Raw genomic sequence first — 18,713 nt, 5'->3', positions numbered from 1 at the left:
AAAAAACAAAACAAAACTTTTCGTTTAAAAAAATAAACATGTTAATTACACTTTAGTAACATTTAGCAATTTTTTTTTTACACTCAAACATGTTAGTGCAGATCAGGTTTATCTAGAAAAGTAAAGTTACAGTAACGGTATGAATGTCAGTGTATGGGATAAGTGTTTATTGTGTTGGCTGATATGGAACTAAAACAACAAAATCAAACCGAAAAAAGAGAAGAGCTTTGAACAGCTGTCCACTGGAGTGACCACTGTGCATGAAAGGGTTAAATAACAGACGACAGAACTATGGCTAAAACTCTCCTGCTGACTGAGTGAATGAGGAAATCAAATCCTGTGTGTGGCTGAAAGTGGGCGGAGTCAGAGAGAAACTCAGGGTTCATTGAGAAAAACCTGGTCCCAAGCAGGGGCTCGTTTCCGCACTAGTTTGTTCAATCGTTAAGCCGAGTGCAACGCAAAATACATCTATTTAACGTATTTTGCGCTATCCCGTTTCTGGGCTCGCTCTTTGTTCGTTAACAACTAACGCAACGCAAAATGTGTTCATGCGTTAGTTCGTTAACCCCAACACAACGCAAAATGCGCTATCCCGTTTCTGGGCTAGTTCATTAAAAGTGAGCGCTCGCCCAGTTCCTCGCTAAAGGGCTGATTTTAATGCGGACCTCAGAGGTCCGCGTTAGAAGGAGGTTGTATTCTTGTAGCTTCATTTCACTTCATTTCTGTCATGTATTTCCTTTGAAATATTATTTACATTTGAAAAAGAAGATGTTTAACACAAGTTTGATAATATCTTTAACGATATCAGATTTTTCCCATGGACATTTTGCACTGATAAAAACGAATTTACCGAGTGAGGACTGATCCACTCACTGAATTTTATTCTGTATCGATTTATGGATAAATATAGATTAGTTCAGGACAAAGTGTGTGTGGCTTTGAGAGATGACTAGATGAATGAATGAATGAATGAATGAATGAGAACCGTATGGGGGCAGAGTCAGTGAAATGTGGGCGTGTGTGTGTGTGTGTGTGTGTGTGCACGCACATAATGAGATATGAGCGCATGGATGAGAGGAATGGAACAGAGTTCAGTTTTTCTATACAATCTGTTTGTCCTGTTGTTGCCGTGGTTACGACCAACAGTGACCGTTTAGAGTTCTGTTAATAAAGTCACCAGTGTGGAATAACTGGGCTAATCCTTAGACGTCCAGCCAGACGCACGATATATATGTGTAAATAATTCAGTTCAGTGTGTGTGTGTGTGTGTGTGTGTGTGGGGGGGGGGGGTACAGACAGCTGAGGGGGTCCATCTATAGTCAGGTGAGGGTGAGGAGGTCCATCCAGACAGGTGAGGGTAAGGGAGGAGGTCACAGATATCCTCTAATACTTCTTCATTCTGACCATAATGCTGTCAGATCAGATGACTGGAAACAGCAGGAGTGGAGGCGTTGTTCTGGGTTAAATAGTGAACGCACCTGTTTAGCGCACCCTTCATCACAAATAGTGAGCGAACGATGGCTTAGCGAACGCAACAAGCGCAGAAACAGATTTTGCATTCGTTAAGCCTCTGCGTTCGCCGACCTATCGTTCGCTCACTATTTGCGCTGAAGGGCACACAAACGGCTGCGTTCACTATTGAACCCAGAAACGTGCCCCAGGTTAGGTTCACAGTCTGTTACTACGGTAACTGACCGAGAGCTTAAGTTCCCTCTGTCTGTGAAACAGGCTAGAGTTCCCCCTCTGTCTCTGGGTTGAGTTACCTCCTTTTGTGAAACGGAGAACTCAGTTTCCCTGATTTCAGGCTGAACAGACTCAGAGTTTTCACTAAACCTGCTTTGTGGAACGGACCCCAGGTCTCTGCTGCTGCTGCTGTTGTGTCCCTGGTGTCCTTCAACTCTTCAGGCTCTAGCCCAACCTTCTGGAGGCCATACTTGGCCTCCTGCCAGTCTGCATTTGTACATGAATTATGAAGAGAAATTCTGATATTTATTCTCTCCGTACAAATGATCATGTGTTTCTTTCCGTTCCATTCACTCGTACAGAACTGGGTCCAAGGGTTTTCATTAAGTCTGCACCTTATGCATGGAATCAGCTGCACAAAGACTCTAACGGAGTTGATTTCTTTGAGCGCTTTTAAGTCCAAACTGATAGTTGTTGAGGCCGACTCCATAACTTGCTCTTGTTTTTCTGAATCTGCTCGTACATGTTATTTTTTGTTCTATTATTTGTGTTTTAACTGTGTATTCTTGTAACTGTGTGTTTGTATTTGCTGATGCCCATCTTGGCCAGGACTGCCTTCCAAAAGAGGATCGTAATCTCAATGGGATTTTTTTCCTGGTTAAATAAAGGTCGAATAAAATAAATAAATATCAATAATCAGTCTGTCTCTACACCGTCCACCTTATCAGGTCAAATTGGGTTGAATTTAGTCGTAGAGTATTATTCTGAAGCATATTCTGCATGTGTTTTTATCTTTATCTCCAGCGCCAGATCGACCTCCACTCAACATACAATGGACCATGATTGGCTCCACACTCACGCTGCACTGGGACCCAGTCGTAGCCATGGAGACCGAGTCAAAGGTCACTGGATACTTGGTGGGTTCCACTTTACAGCCAAGCTCCGATTTCCCCTCAGATTGGAGCGCAGTGTGACGCTTTCTGACATGTTTTTTTCTTTTCGGTTCTGCATCCCGTCACGCCTCAGGTGCTGCTGAAGAGGCACCGCTACAACGACGTCAACACTATCTTGACCACGAAAACCACTGTGGAGCTCAGCCTCTCGACCAGCGACAACTATCTCATTCAGATCAAGGCCATGAGCGAAGGCGGCGAAGGCGTGGGCAGCGAACCCATCCACATCCACAAATTAAGTGAGTCGGCTGCTCTCTTCGCTTCTTGCATATCCTTTCCTTTTTCGACCGTTGATAAGGCTTAAGTGAGAATTCAATAATTCAGAAAGAACGTTTAATTCGGCTTCGCAGCATTCCCTTTTTTTCCTGAACCGCGTGTAATAGACTTACTTTGAGAAATGCAACCTTTTTAGAAATGCGTGCGCGGTGTCATCCATCTCTGCCATTGGGTTATTATTCCTTGTTGACTGGCTGCACAGCGCTGCAGCATATAAAGCAGTTCTGTGCTCCCATCCAGCTGCTGTGCGAAATTGTGAAGCGACTCAGTTTGCCGTTCTCCTCTTTGATCTGATACGAACTTTATCTTTTCCGGATACTTAAATAGCCTCTCCTGTTGAAAGCCAGTAATAATGTAGATATGGGAAAAAAAAAAAAAAAATTCACAGTTGGCTTTTGATTTATGATGACTTGTCACAAACGTAGAGGATAGCTCTGCAAAAAAAGTGCACTTTTCTGGCTTTTGATTGGACGGATATTTCTGGTTCTTCACTCTGCTGGTTTTGGTTGCAGGCATGGGAGCTCGGGGATCAGGATCGAGCCGTCTCAGTCCATTTTACCTCTCTACAGTCCTCATCAGTTCACTGCTCTGCTCCGACTGGTGATGCCTAATCAGAGCCTACAAAGACCCCCCCTCCCCGACACCACCACAACCACCACCACCCCCTCTTTCCTCCTTCCTCCTTCCTCCTTTCTCCTACCCCCATCCCTTCAGTCCAGCCTGTCCTACGTTAACCCTCCGCTGGACTGGCATCGGGCCCAGGCATCAGCGGCGACACTAGAAAAGCCTGGACCGGATCTGGACCGGACTGGACTGGACTGCACCAAACCATTAAAGGGACCACTGATTATTTCAAAGGACCATCAGATAGAGACGGGATTTTTTTTTTTTTTTTTTTCTTGCGTGCATGATATCTTTTTGTGTATTTCCTCCAACATCATCAAGTGCCACCACGCTCTAGTTTAGTTATGATGTCGACATGACTTATCTTCTTAGTATCTCTGGAGATACTAATGCCTTAATATCCATTTTTATTCACACAGTCTGTACCAAAGTAGGCGACAGCGGCTGCTTATTTATGGTTTTCCTACCCCGTGTAAAAATAGATACCGCAAAAATCTTAAGCGATCCTTTCAAAAGGGTCACCGATCTCAACAAAAATTACCCTTTAATGTTTGGCTGCATCCAAAAAAAACAAACAAACAAACAAAAAAACAACAACAACAACCTAAACTCCATTTGTAAACCTCTACCATTGTCTAATATTCAGTATTATCCGGTTGCATGCAGACATGTTACCAGGCTTTGTTGCGTATATGAAGGTGCATTGCAAATTGATCAACTGTGCCTCAAACCCACTTATCTCTGCATAGTGAAATAATAATATTCCAGAACTACAGGCTCCTAAGCTCAAGGCCCACTCTACAGTATCCTGATAGATCTTGGCATTTTGCTCTCTATCTCATGCTCCTCTAAATAATAAATGCCTATCACACTCTGCATTCTCAGTCTAGCGAAAAAGCCGGGATTTGCAGAGAAGGAGACGTGCGGTGTTATTGTGTCAAGCAGATCCCATGTGTACTGTTCCTCCTCTACATTTAGACGACCTATGTTCTAGATACGTATATCATATTACAGAACATGTACATGTACACCCCCGATGACCAGCTGGCCCAGTGCACAATGGACTACAGGATAACAGTGCCTTCACTAGAGCTCACTCCTTGATTTTTCTTTTTTTTTTTTTTTTAGTTTTTTTAGTTTTTTCCCCCCTCTTTTGCTTTCCTATATGATAGCGTTACGTTGCAGAAGAGACATTGTTTGCTTTTCTTTGCAAAGCTGCCAAGCAAATACGGAAAGACAGGAAACTCAGTTGCAGAATGTAGAGGAAGCCCATTATTGGAAAGGGTAAGTTGATTAAATTTTCATTGAGACAAGTGGACCGGAGCACCTAAGACAAAAAAAGGTTGGAAGCTTTAGGAAAACCGCATTCGATTGAGATATACGGCGGAAAGTTGGGTCCCGGTATTTATGGTCTGTGTATAATAAATGTATGACTCCGTCCGTAGCATAATTTATGGGCTATTAAAGCATCAGAATAATTGATGCCGATACCGCTGTCAAAGAGCCCTGACTGGAAATGGAGCGAAAGGCACGACTGTCATTTCAAAGTCCCACCCCATCCCATCTTCGTCTACCGGACACGTATAAAACCAAGACTGAACACAAACAAAAGAACACTGCTACTCTGCTGACGGAGCGACTTTTCACGCCCCTTTTTGTCACGCTGATGAATCTGTTAAAACCAACTCGAGTACGAACCGAGGTGCGATTATCGGGGTTCCTGACGATGTTCTGTATGATACGTGTGGATGTGGAAGGATACAGTCGACTGAACTGCTACACATTACTGTGCCTTTGCCGAACATGGGGCTGCGTACGGTCATTAGCTCGGAGGCTGTCGTCGTATGTATTTTGCACTCTTTACCCCCACCCCCCACCCCCACCCCAAAGTCGAATGAAAGCACAAGGAATTGATGCAAGGTGACTGGATGTCCTCACTCAGCCGTCGGAACAGGTGTGCAGACCCCAGAGGCCTCGTAAAAAGTCCAAACGGCCGACATAATCAGGCTGTCCTATCTGATCCTTGGCTGGTTTCATAAAGCTCTGTGCTCGTTGATTAGACTCCTGCAGACCGGTCAATGGGATATTGATTTTCCTGCCCCATTATTACAGCTGTCACAATTCCGCTGCTTGATTGACTGATGGCCACGTTCTTACTACACTGGTTGTGTTGTGTTACAGTCAATGATGTTTTAGATGTCCTCTGCTACTTCATTCACGCAACTTCAAATGCTTTTTTTTTTTTTTTCGCATTTTATTTGGATGTGGTTTTCTTTGTTTTATTTCAATCTTTAATTTAAATGTATTTCCTGGATTGATTCTTTTTTTTCCTTCCCACAGATTTCCACAGTATTTTGGTAGTGTAGTGGTGAATAGTGACTTTGAATCGGAGCAGTGACCTGACGTTGACTGGCTGGTTGGTACTTTTGGGTTTGATGATTAACACAGCCGTCGTTTTTTGGCTGTCGTGCGACGTTAGTGCTATTGTACCTTTGTTTTTGTTTTTTTTTAAGCTTAAGACCTGGTCACACCAGCAGCACAATTGTGAGATTTTACAAAATAAGGTAAATTAATGTGGGAAATTATCACAAGGATCCAGGAAGTCATTATTACTACTTTAGCAAATTAACCTACGAGCTTACTTATCTATTAGCAATCTAGCTAGCTTGAAGACAACCAAAATCCGGCTCCTTCACCATTGTGCCTCATGGGACCTTAGTGTGGAAAAAATTGCATTAAAATCAGTGGTGAGAGACAACTTATTATTTATGCATCATTTACTCATGATGTTTGTCAATTTAAAAAATGGTTTTACAAGTCAAGAAATTGTAGTTTGTGGTATCAAATTGTGAAAATATGTAAATAAAAAGACTACACACCTGGAAGTTGTAGAGGTGATGATGTCTCTGCTGCTTCAATATGACCAGACTATAGTGATTTTTCATCTCTTTTAATACTTTTGGTGTTCGGCCATTTTGCTCTTGGTAACATTTATCACACGCAGCAAGACATGCAGTCCATTGAGCCGTTTAACACAAAACTAGAGGTTTCTGTACTATCTATGTCACAAACTGCAGTTTTTTGAACGTGTAAAATGACCATGTAAGCCTCTTAAACCCAACAGGCCATGGTACACTGTTCTGTGTTGCCATGGTAACACTATTCAAAGCTTGTAGCAATAAACACATGCTATATTATACATCCACGTAACCAGAAGAACGCAAACTGAAACCTCAACAAAATCAATTGTCGGTAAACAGAACACAAATCAAACAGGCACTTAAATGGGCCGATATCTAAAACAAACAGTCTGACATCAGCGTATGTTGTGAAAAATTTCATAAAACAGACCAATGAGACAAACTTGCCATTGCTAAGCTAACACCAAGCACATGCAACAGTACTAGTATTATTTCTCTACCGCTAAAACTCACTGAACAAGACGAATAAGAGCAAAAATACAGGTCACATTATGATGTGATGATTACGAATTTTGTCGCAGGTTTGCTGTTTTCTGATCATAACTTTATATGAACGAAGCACCTGCTATCGGCTAATCCACCATTTTCTGTCATGATGAAATGATTCAGACAGGAAACGAGTGGCCTAGGGTGTAAATGATCACACAGTTTAATCAGAATCAAATAACTATGTTTGTCGCCATTCATATGTTTCCGAAGTGAAGTCACATGGTGCACATCAGAAGGGGCGGGACTTTGGGTCTTTGTTAAATTCAATGATGCTAATGACTAGCCGTTTCTCAATACGCGTTCTTGTGAAACGTCATCAGTCGCGGCCCAAGTACTGTTCCAATTGCAAATTCGCATAAACCAAGAACGCTTGGAATACCCGGATGTTGTTCTTGTCTGCTAGCTTAAACCAAGGATGCACTGGTTGGTGACTCGTGTCGACTTGGCTGGCGAAATATCCCAAAATGCACTTCGTACTACTTTCGAATGCTACAGCGGCTTCTGATAACTTACTTCAGAAATGTTTTTTAACTAGATGACCGTAACGAGATGATGCGATATAATGTTAGAACATGAGCGAGAGGCGGAATAGCGAGAAATACGTCTTTATTATCAAGATACGGGATTCAACGAAATGTATTACAGTTTTGAAAAATACACGAAATGTATAAATGACATGTAAATATTAGTATAAATGTATTGAAATCAAATTGGGTGACATTGTGGTGATTTGAGGGAAATACGTACGCAACCGCTCCAATTACAGATAGACTTGCGTTCCTAGGAAGTCTGTTCTCTGGGACCGTCTTTGCCAAGACTGTACTCACCGAATTCGCAAGACCATGCTCTGCGATGTTGATATCGAGAAACGGCTACCGACTAGTATTACCCGACATTATGGACGGAAAATACACATCTGTAGAGCTAGCACTAGCTTGTTAGCGCTAGGTAAATGCCATTCAACTGCTAGCATACCCTATTTTACGACCCCGCGCTCACAAATTTCACAATTTCCTGTTATGACCAGGCCTTAAAGCGGCTTATGTGTGAAAATACTTGATCCAAGTGGTGTAATAATATTTCCATTAATATCCAAATAAGGTAACCTCATCGCCAAAACGGATAGCTCATAAGTTCTTATTTTACAGTACTTAAACGTGTGGCTATTTCTCAGAGCTTTTCTATAATTTATGTAGTCGTAGTTCAGCCTAATGTTTCTTACCTCTGCTACTGCTCACAGAAAAATGAAAAACAACATATTTGTTTTCTGGCCTTGTGCTTTATTAAAATACTACAAAGTATTATCTACAGACGGTAAAGGGAGTGTTGGGAGCCACCCGTCCCGTCGGAGTGGTTGACATGTACCACCGATCACAGACTAACATATCTATTTATATCCACATGGTCGTTTTGGTTCGGTTTCTGTGGTTGTGGTCGGTAGAGAAGAGTGTACCCGGTGCAGTGTAAATAGCTTGCATATATTTTTTAAACATGGCCATCGAAGACAACCTTATTGCTTTTATATAGTGTGTTCTCTGACCTTAATACTGGTGTATTAATCAATGATCTCTGTGAGATACTGACCTGTAGAATGGCATTTTCATATTGAAAAGTAACTGTTTTGTCTTGTATACTAAAATTGTGCATGTTAATCATTGTTTGTGAATTTGTGTTGGATTTTTCTAAAACTATAACTTAATAAAAATGTTTATTCCAGTCCGTTTCCAGTCTGTTCGCATGATTTTGCCCAACTTTGCACTTCAACGGTTTTCTTTAATTGAGAAATCTAGACCTGCAGACCTGCAAAGAGCCAAGTTCACTAAGTGTTAATTGATTTGTGGACATCTAATTAATTGCATATTTGTTGGGAAAATAATTGATCTTCAGTATTGACCGCTGAAGCACTGTCTCGTGAAGGGGCACGAAATGGACTTGAAGGTAGAGGTTTAAAGGGGTCATATTTCGCTAAACTCACTTTTGTTAGGCTTTGGTTCATTTATTTGTGTATTTGCATTTACATTTACATTAATGCTTTTTTATGCTTTTTTCCAAAGTGACTTACAGGGGAAAAAAGAAAATAAAAGAATAAAATACAAGAATAGATTTAAGACATAAAACAGCTGTGCAATTAAAAACAGTGTCGTATAGAAGAATAAAAAAAGCAAAATGATAGACTAAAATACAAGAATAGATTAAAAAAAACATAAAAACAGCTGTGCAATTAAAAACAGTGAAATAAAAATACCAAGTAAAACAACAGAATAAACACAATAATACATTTAAAATGGTATTTGGACCCTAATAGTTCATAAAGTTTAAATTTGAACCCTCCAGGTGCTGCAAAGCTATCTTTATATTCATTTTGGCAAAAATTGAGTGAATTTCAACAACTTATTTTAATTCCTGCTTAATTTGTTTCGTCTGTAACTAGTTACGTCACAACATTTGCACAAATAAGGTCAAGACTTCCGATGAACATTTTTCTGAGTACGACATAATTGTTGTAGTCCATACTGAAAATATGTCCAAACTTCAAGCCAATTATCTAAAATGTTCAGTTGTTTGTTGAATGAGACAGAGCAGCACAGCCAACAACCTGGAGGGGGCGGGGCCTGAAATGGCTCATTTGCATTTAAAGGGCCAGTGCTCAAAATGACCTTTCTGGTGTCATTACTCAGAAATAGGGTTGAAGATGGACCTGTGGAGTTGAATTAATGAAGAATTCAGACCCAAGCAGAGCATTTACAGTTTATGTAGACCACAGGGAAATGTTTGAAAATGCAGAATTCCATTTAAAAAAGCCAGATGTCACTCCTTTAATATGTTCATCTGGAGGAAAGTGTTGTGTGGGTGAACTTGTGTTTTCCGTTGAAGCTCAGATCTGTGGGTGAATTATTACAACTCAGCTCAAGAGCTTGAAAACTGAGGCAGAACTACACTCACGTTAGGTTTAATAATGTTAATAAACCTTTCATCCTTTTGTTGAACGGTAACCAAATAAAACAGTTCTTCATTACATTGTATAAAACCACAAATTACTCAGAATTGAAACACTGTTGAAAGCATTTTTTGCATTTTAATGCAATTCAGTTCCCAAAAGTTGTGAAAAAACAGAATGCAATGATTACCAAACCTCATAAACCCATATTTTATTCACAATAGAACACAGAAAAAAGTAAGAAAGTGAGAAAAAATGTACCATTGTAAGAAAAAATAATGTAATTATCAATTTGACGGCTATCACCTCTTGTTTTAACAATAATCTGTAGATGACTGAAAACTGAGGAGACCATTTTCTGCATTTTACAATAGATCATATTGGTCTGTATGTGGAACCTGAACTGAAATGACTTTGACACCATTGACTGTTAATATCTTCTGTGTAATTTTTTCACTTTGCAAATTCATCCGGTGGGCCAGAGTGGACCCTTTGGCAGGCCAGTTTTGGCTCTTGGACCACATGTTTGAGACCTCTGATCTAATTATTCACAAACCTAATCCATTCAAGTCTGAGGTTGTGTCTCTGGTTGTACACACCTTCAACTGTCTGTGGTTCTTTGTTGACATTGCTCTTTACATTGCTAATAAAAGTGTTCCATAGCATAAAGAACTAATAGATCTATAGGCTGTTGAATAATTCACCACAGGCCACTGCCATGGCTTTACATGTATCAGGTGACAACTGATGTGTAAATGAGACGTGTTAACTTTAAAATAGGTAGTGACATCACAGCTGTGGATGATTGAGCTAAACGCGCCTTTTTCCATAAACCGAAGGCACGAACCAAAGAAAGACCAGGCTTGTGGGATTCACACATCAATAGCAAGAAAGGCCTTTTTAGTCAGTGAGATCCAAACAGGATTACGTTATGCTACAGCAGTTTGTAGAGCAAAGGAGTGTTTCAGAATATAATCACCCGATTCATCAAAGCACAGCTTTGCACTGGCTTCTCTGCTGTGCATTTTACCCATCATTAGCCCCACACATGCAGCACTGAGGAAAAATATAGGTTTCTTTCTTTCTGTCCGAAGGTTGTGTTTAAGTAGAGCTGAATCCATATGATTTGAACTGTGTTTATGTCACAAGCAGCAAGTTTTCGCATCCGTTTCCACCCCGTGTTGACCATATTGTCTGATTTTTACACTATAAGAGATGAGGTGCAATTTATTATGCATGCAAATGATCATCACACAATGTGTTGTTGTTACAGTGAAGCTTTTTTTTTTTTTTTTAGTTATTCAGAGGACTATCCTTGTGGTTTCCAAGAGATGTTTCCTTCAGTATGGGGAAATTATTTCAGCCATGGTGAGAGGCACTGCAGGAGGGCTGAAGATGAGGCTTTTACACTGTGCATTTAGAAAAAAAAATGGGAGACATTTTGAAATAAAAGTTCACTTTTTCAACTGAAAAAGTAGAATCAGTTGTAACTGTTGTGCAGAAGTAGAGGCAATATCTGAGTTTACTGCGAAAGGTCAGTTTATACTTCTGTATGTATTCCTAATATGTGTGGGTGGGAGAATTTAAAGATCCCTTCCAGACGTGTTATAAGTCAAAATAAAAATGCTCCGCGATGAATAATAATTTGCCGGATATATATGTATTTTTTTCTCTTCCAACAAGTTCAACAACCTCATTAGAAATTGTTAAATTGACATATCCTCAACTGGCCTCATTAAAAAAATATCCACAACCCCTGAACATATGAATATTCTTCTTATAAAAAACTTTGACTGTTGGACACGAGACACTTCCCTGAAAAGTCTCACTTCATTCTACGTTCAGTGATCTCTTCAGTTTTCCATTTTCCCAGTGAAACAGTTGCCAGTTACAACAGTGTATGAAATGTGACATCTACGCCTTAACCTCAGACGTTAGGTGAACAGAGAAACCTTCCCCCGTCAGCTACTGAACATGGAAACATCCCGAAGCAGTGAAAATCTACACAGTGAAACACAATGAAAGATTACAGAGACGCAACAAGGAAGGAAATGTTTGTGAGAGGAGGAGCCTTCTGGTGTTTTCACATAAACCCCTGATGTGCTATGCAAATTCATAATCCAAGTTCGATAAAAACACGCCTTCAGCAACTACAAGATTTCCATTTGCGTTTGGTTTCAGTCGTTTTGTTTTACTCACACACGTCACTTTGTGCATAAACCTCAAACTCTGAAACCACACTGCAAAAATGGAATATCTGACTTAGATAAACTGACTTGGATTCAGAATATTTATCTTGAAAGATTATTTTTGAGATTTATTTACTTATTGACAATTAATCTTGCTAAGATTATTTGACTTGTTCCTAGAATTGTCTTGAGCTACCCTACTTATGCCGCATTTCCACTACATGGAACCGGCTCGACTCGACTCGACTCTGGTACCCGGTACTATTCCTGACATTTGTGCCACCTCCCAAATAAATTTTTCTCAATATTTAAGCATCCTTAAGTGATTTATCACCATTTATTGTGATATTATCTAGGAGTGAAGTTCAGCAGCAGGACAACCCCCACAATCCCCCCTTCACTCATGAGACGCCAGGGGTCGCCAATGAGCCCTCTGGAGGTGTTGTGGGCTAGTCATGGAAACACTGGTGAAGGAGGGTGCCCACCTGATGACCCCAATGAAGCCTGTGATCCCCTGCACCCAACTGAAGGCCCCAAAACCAACATAAAGATCCCATCACCTAGGGATGGGAATCGAGAACTGGTTCTTTTTGAGAGCTCCCAGTAGCTCGATTCCTTCGAATCGTTTGCCTGCCTGCTTAACGATTCTGCTTATCTGTTCCGCCTTTGTTGCGCATGCGCGATGACATCACATGTATGCTGCATTGTTTTGGTCAGAACGTAGCCAACATGGCGTTGAGGCAGAAACTGTCTAAAAAGATGACTCCAGGTCCACTTACTTGGAACACTGTCAAAGCTTCCATGTCTTCAAAAGGGTGGAATCCCTCCAATATCCTCAAACATTTGTCCACAGCATGTGAATCATTTACAGGAATGTCACGTATTTGATAAGCTACTAAGTGGCGCTTGTGAATGTAGCGGCAGAGTGAACGCCGGGCCGGTTCCGATGTGGGCAACAAACATCGTGACTCCTGAAATATAAGTTTCGGAAGGTAGGGGAAAGAAAATGAGGTGCACAACAACGGGAGACAAGCCGAGCCGAGTCGAACCGGTTCCACGTAGTAGAAATGCGGCAGTAGAGGAATTAGTAAAGCGTCTTGTTGAGCCGCATTATGTAATAAATTCCCATTATGTAATAAAAGTTCAAAATGTAATAAGAATGTCACGTCATCTTGTAATAAAGCCGCATTATGTAATAAACTGATGCATTTTGTAATAAACTAGGTCAACGCATTACGTAGTAAATTTTTTCACATTATGTAGTAAGTTATTACAATTTGAGAAATTTATTACAAAATGCACTTGACACATTTTTATTTAAAAAAAATGTAATAACATGGTTCATTATGTAATAAAAATCCGAATTAATATAATTTCAGAGCAATTTAGAAGAAATTAGTCACAGGAGCTACAGGTAATGTAATCAGAACTTTAACCACACAGTTTAAAGATTAATTTAGCACATTGTTATTCTATTGCCGTGTCAGTTGTGTCTGATACAGTATCTTATGATCTTGGAAAAATGTTCCTTGACACCCTCAGATTGAACAGCAAACATGTATTGTGTGTTTTATTGATTTATGTCACAGAGATAAGCTGTAGTCCATTTTCCTGAAAATAAAAATGTGTCAAGTGCATTTTGTAATAAATTTCTCAAATTGTAATAACTTACTACATAATGCGAAAAAATTTACGACACAATGCATTGAGGTAGTTTATTACAAAATGCGTCAGTTTATTACATAATGCGGCTTTATTACAAGATGACGTGACATTCTTATTACATTTTGAACTTTTATTACATAATGGGAATTTATTACATAATGTGACTCAACACGTCTTTAGTTTCACTTTCACTGTACCGCCCCCCCCCCCCCCCCCCCCCCCCGAACCGGCCCGGCGTCATCTGTTATTATTATTTGTACATACTGTATATGTTCTATTTTCTGTGCAGAGATGGAAATATAAAAGACAGTTAATGCAAACACACCCGTTGGTACTCTTTTATTCCCTCACCCAATGAGAATCGATGAGAATCGATAAGGAATTGGATCGATAAGCAATATCAATAATGGTTAAATGGTTAAATTCTTAATGATTCCCGTCCCTACCATCACCTCAGGTAACAATGGTCACAAGGGATTGTTTCACCTAGTCCTTTTTTTGAACTTCTGTATGTTGTGTTTTTTTCAATGAAAATCTGGTATTTTCCAACATTTAATTCACTGATCATGTAGAAGTTCATAAAAGCCCAGAGTAAAGCTGAGGGATATTGAATCAAAAATAGAGAAAACTGAAGAAAAAGTGAAATTTTCAGCAAAATCTCTCATTAACTGAACATAAACCCAGTGTGTTCATCCACTGTCATTGATCCAACTCCATGGGTTTTACTGGTGAATCAATGTTGTAGAAGATGACGGTGTTTCCATGGTAACTACGGAGCCTCTGAGCGTCCAAATGGATCACATCTGATGATCATGAAAAGATGAATAACTGTATTTTACACCAATGATTGACATGTATTGATAGGATTAATGGATCAGCAGGTTTTAAATAGTTTAGATCAGTAGATGGTTTTGGGTGACGTAGATATTTGGGTCTTTAAAGATTTTTCGTTGAGGTTCCACATTCAGACCAATATGATCTTGAGTGGATCAGACCAGTAAATTACTATCATAATAACTTCATTTATTTATTTATTTATTTAACTTTTTTTTTTTTAATTATACGTTTAAATAAACATGCACTTAGACATAAGGAACCACACAAACACAATACAAAAAAAAAAAAAAAAAAAAAAATTATACAAGAAACCTACAAACCTATTAAACACAAAAAAGAGACCCCCCCCCAAAAAAAAAACAAACAAACAAACAAACAAAAAAAACACATAAAAAAACAACACCAACAAAATAAATATTTTATCAACTCCTCTTTACAATGCTCAGGTTAAATGCTAATAACTTTTAAATAGTGAAAATTCCATATTTTTCTCTTTGTTTTAGTGTAAAAAGAAAAAAAAACAAAAGAAAATTCCATAAAAATGTGAACATCTACAAAATATCATCACGCAAAACAGTTTAGATCAGTAAATAATTTTGGTAGATGGTGGATATTTGGGTCTTTATGGGTTAATATCTAACATTTATAAGAAATCCAGATAATTAATATACGTTCAGTACAGGAAAGAAAGAACATTATGGCAGTACTTTACCACAGTGATAGTATTGCAGGAGTTACCACAGTCTTACTGAGACAATATTTGATTAAGCTGCTATTTTTAGTATGTATATATTTATACGCAGTGCTCTTGGATGAGATGAGGATATCATTAAAAGTGCAAAAAGACTAAAAACCATTGTCTTAGTGGTTATTTCACTCCATCTCATCTTTAACCTCTCTCTCTCTGGGTTGGATCATTTTTAACACTAGGCTATTTTTGCACCTAGTGTCACATAATTAAAGTGACATTGAGCATTTCGACTAATTAAGGAGAGATTCATTTATTACCATAAACACATTTTTAATGCACCAATTCATCAGGTGCTGCTGCGATAATTAAGGTGTCGCTGATTCTGCTGTTAAGTCAAAGACCCATTAAAACCTGAAATCCTGGAGATAAAATGATGCACTGTGCAGAGTGTGTCTGAAGGCCTCCACACTCCAAAGAGGTGAAGGTGTTCACAGATTTCTTTGTAACAGCTCCTCAGCGTTGCTCTGGGGCATTATGGATGCTCCATCAGTGTTCGCTAATTAGAAGGGCGCCTTTTTTTTTTTACGCACAACAAGGGAAGGGACACAGGACGGAGCTTTGGGAATTAATCACTGAGGTTTATTAATGAGGGGGAATCTGCCCTGTGTGGCCACCGAACAATATGAGAAGGAGCGATCAGAGGCGAACGCCATCCATCACTCTGGAAACTGCAGGGGATGCAGATGGAGAGAGAACGAGCTTTAATTTTAGACACAAATGAAGAGGAGAACGTCCACGTCGCAAATAGAACCGAATTTGGGATTAATCTGGAACTCTAACGCTATTGATTTACTGCACGAGGACGCAGTGGTTCAGAAAATGGATGGATGGAAGGAGGGAAGAAAATGAGGATGGATGTTAGGATGAATGGAAGGAAGGAAAGAAGGAAGGAAAGAAGGAATTATGGAACGTGAAGAGGATGGATGGAAATAAGGAATGATGGAAGTTGGGGAGGATGGATGGATGGATGGATGGATGATGGATGGAAAGAACAGGAACAGAAGAAGGACGGATAGATGGAAGATTGAAAAAAGGAAAGATGGATGGAAGGCAGGATGGATGGATGGATGGATGGATGGAAGGAAAGAACAGTGGAATGAGAGAAGGATGGATAGATGGAAGACTGCAGGAATGAAAAGTGGATGTAAGGAGGGAAAGAAGGATGGATGAATGATGAAAAGAAATAAGGATTTACGGATGGATGGATGGATGGAAAGAACAGAGGAACGGAAGAAGGATGATAGATGGAAAACTGAAGGAAGGAAATATGGATGGAAGGAGGGAAGGAAGGAAGAATGGATGGATGGATGGATGGATGGAAGGAAAGAACAGGAATGAAAGAAGCATGGATAGATGGAAGATTGAAGGAATGAAAGATGGATGGAAGGAGGGAAAGAAGGATGGATGAATGATGAAAAGAAATAAGGATTTATGGAAGGTAGGGAGGATGGATGGATGGATGGATGGATGGATGGATGGAAAGAACAGAGGAACGGAAGAAGGATGATAGATGGAAAATTGAAGGAAGGAAAGATGGATTGAAGGAGGGAAGGAAGAATGGATGGAAGGAAATAAGGACTGATGGATGGATGGATGGATGGATGGATGGATGGATGGATGGATGGATGGAAAGAACACGAATGAAAGAAGGATGGATAGATGGAAGATTGAAGGAATAAAAGATGGATGGAAGGAGGGAAAGAAGGATGAATGAATGATGATGATGGATGGATGGATGGATGGATGCATGGATGGAAAGAACAGAGGAACAGAAGAAGGATGGATAGATGGAAAATTGAAGGAAGGAAAGATAGAGGGAAGGAAGAATGGATGGAAGGAAATAAGGACTGATGGAAGGTGGGAAGGAAGGGAGGATGGATGGATGGATGGATGGATGGATGGATGGATACTGTGACCTCCTGTTTACTCTCCTCTGGTCACAGTATTTTCCTCCATAGATCCTCTCATCCTGTGTTCCTTCTCTTCTTTCTCAGGTTCCTTTCTTCCTGCAGGTTAAACCTTTCTAATATCAGTATCTCTTGGACGTGCTCAGAAAGGCTCCACCTGCTGTAGCTGCTCCCAAGGTCAATGGAACCTAATTAAGGGCGTTTTCTCTCCTAAAAGTCCGAACTGAGGTCTGTGTTTAGTTGTACTGGAAATATGTGATCTGCTCAGAGGTGGGAGGAAGTCACACATGTGGAGGGAATAAGTAAGACCGGGGTTTTAACCTTTACATCTCAAACAAGTTGGACGTTTCTGTGCTGCAAATACAGAAAAACAAATCACTGCTCAGGTCAACTACAGATTTTTGTGGACGTTTGTTCTACATAAAAAGCAGAGACGTCTACAAACTTCCTAAATGTGGTGAATAAATGATCCTCTGAAACTAAAATATAAAACCATAGGCTGAAATGGTTTGTTTTTTTCCAACAAATATGTATTAAATCAAAAATAAAATAAACCAAAAAGTAGCTTAAGACTTAATAGCACAGGTGGAAGTTCGATTTAATTATTTTCAATGCAGGACAGTAGTTGCTTTTCCATTGGACATCTGCGCAAAACTGTACCGATATTTACTAAATGTCGAAAAAACAGAAGTGCGTAATGTCGGTTTTTCTATTAACTCACAAATGCGATGATTTGTTTATTTATTATCGCTATAAACGAAATTCATGTTTTAGTCTCTCTCACCAGAGATGCCAGCGAAGGAGTCGAGGAAACCGGTATCTAACAAAATGACAAACATCCGTTTCCTTGGCTATCTTTCTTTTTAGAGAACTGAGACATCCTTAAAGATGACACACCAAGATTGATTTTTTTGGATCACAATAGAAAATCGAGAAGGTGACAAATAAGGAAATGAGAAGAACATCATGTCTGTCTGAACAACCACAAAACGCTGTGTCTTATTACGTATTCTCAGAGAGGACAACATCATCTGCATAGAATGTCATTCTCAAATAAAAAAACAGTCAACAGTCACTTTCCCACTGGACATCTGTGCAAAACTTTACTGATATTTATTTAATGTCGAAAAAACAGGAGTGCGTAATGTCCGTTTTTCCATTAAATCACAAATGTGATGATTTGTTTATTTATTATCACGAGATTCCACGAGAAGGTATTCCATAAACATGGCAACGAACGTAAATATGATGTTGATTTACAGATATGTTCGTTATTATTATGTTACCCCTCTATCTCGTACTAAATTTAAAAATGATTTGGTTTCCAGGTGTGTCCACACATACTGCGACATGTTTCGTCTTCTTCTTCGCTTGTTGTAACATATGTCAACATCTGTTTTTTTAATTCAGCTGACTCTAG

General features: G+C 39.6%; 1 protein-coding gene and 1 long non-coding RNA gene across 2 annotated transcripts in view; one reads left to right on the top strand and one right to left on the bottom strand.

Annotated features, from left to right (window-relative positions):
• LOC115419802 (contactin-3-like) overlaps positions 1 to 4,877 on the top strand; it is a 133,558-nt gene extending 128,681 nt beyond the window's left edge. Inside the window, exons 17-19 of the mRNA XM_030134827.1 lie at positions 2,488 to 2,600; positions 2,710 to 2,875; positions 3,425 to 4,877. Coding sequence (XP_029990687.1) covers positions 2,488 to 2,600; positions 2,710 to 2,875; positions 3,425 to 3,516 — 371 coding nt within the window. The 3' untranslated portion in view covers positions 3,517 to 4,877. The remainder of the gene's footprint in view (positions 1 to 2,487; positions 2,601 to 2,709; positions 2,876 to 3,424) is intronic.
• On the bottom strand, positions 276 to 15,034 carry LOC115419803 (uncharacterized). The gene is made up of 4 exons (XR_003935467.1): positions 15,022 to 15,034; positions 7,919 to 7,922; positions 1,673 to 1,863; positions 276 to 413 (listed from the first exon to the last, which is right to left on the bottom strand). It is a non-coding gene; the product is annotated as an uncharacterized LOC115419803 (long non-coding RNA).
• Positions 15,035 to 18,713: the final 3,679 nt, after the last annotated feature.

Source organism: Sphaeramia orbicularis, chromosome 5, assembly GCF_902148855.1.
Source record: "Sphaeramia orbicularis chromosome 5, fSphaOr1.1, whole genome shotgun sequence".
NCBI lineage: Eukaryota > Metazoa > Chordata > Actinopteri > Kurtiformes > Apogonidae > Sphaeramia > Sphaeramia orbicularis.
The sequence above is the reverse complement of the archived record's forward strand: the minus strand, read 5'-3'. Positions and strand labels throughout refer to the sequence as shown.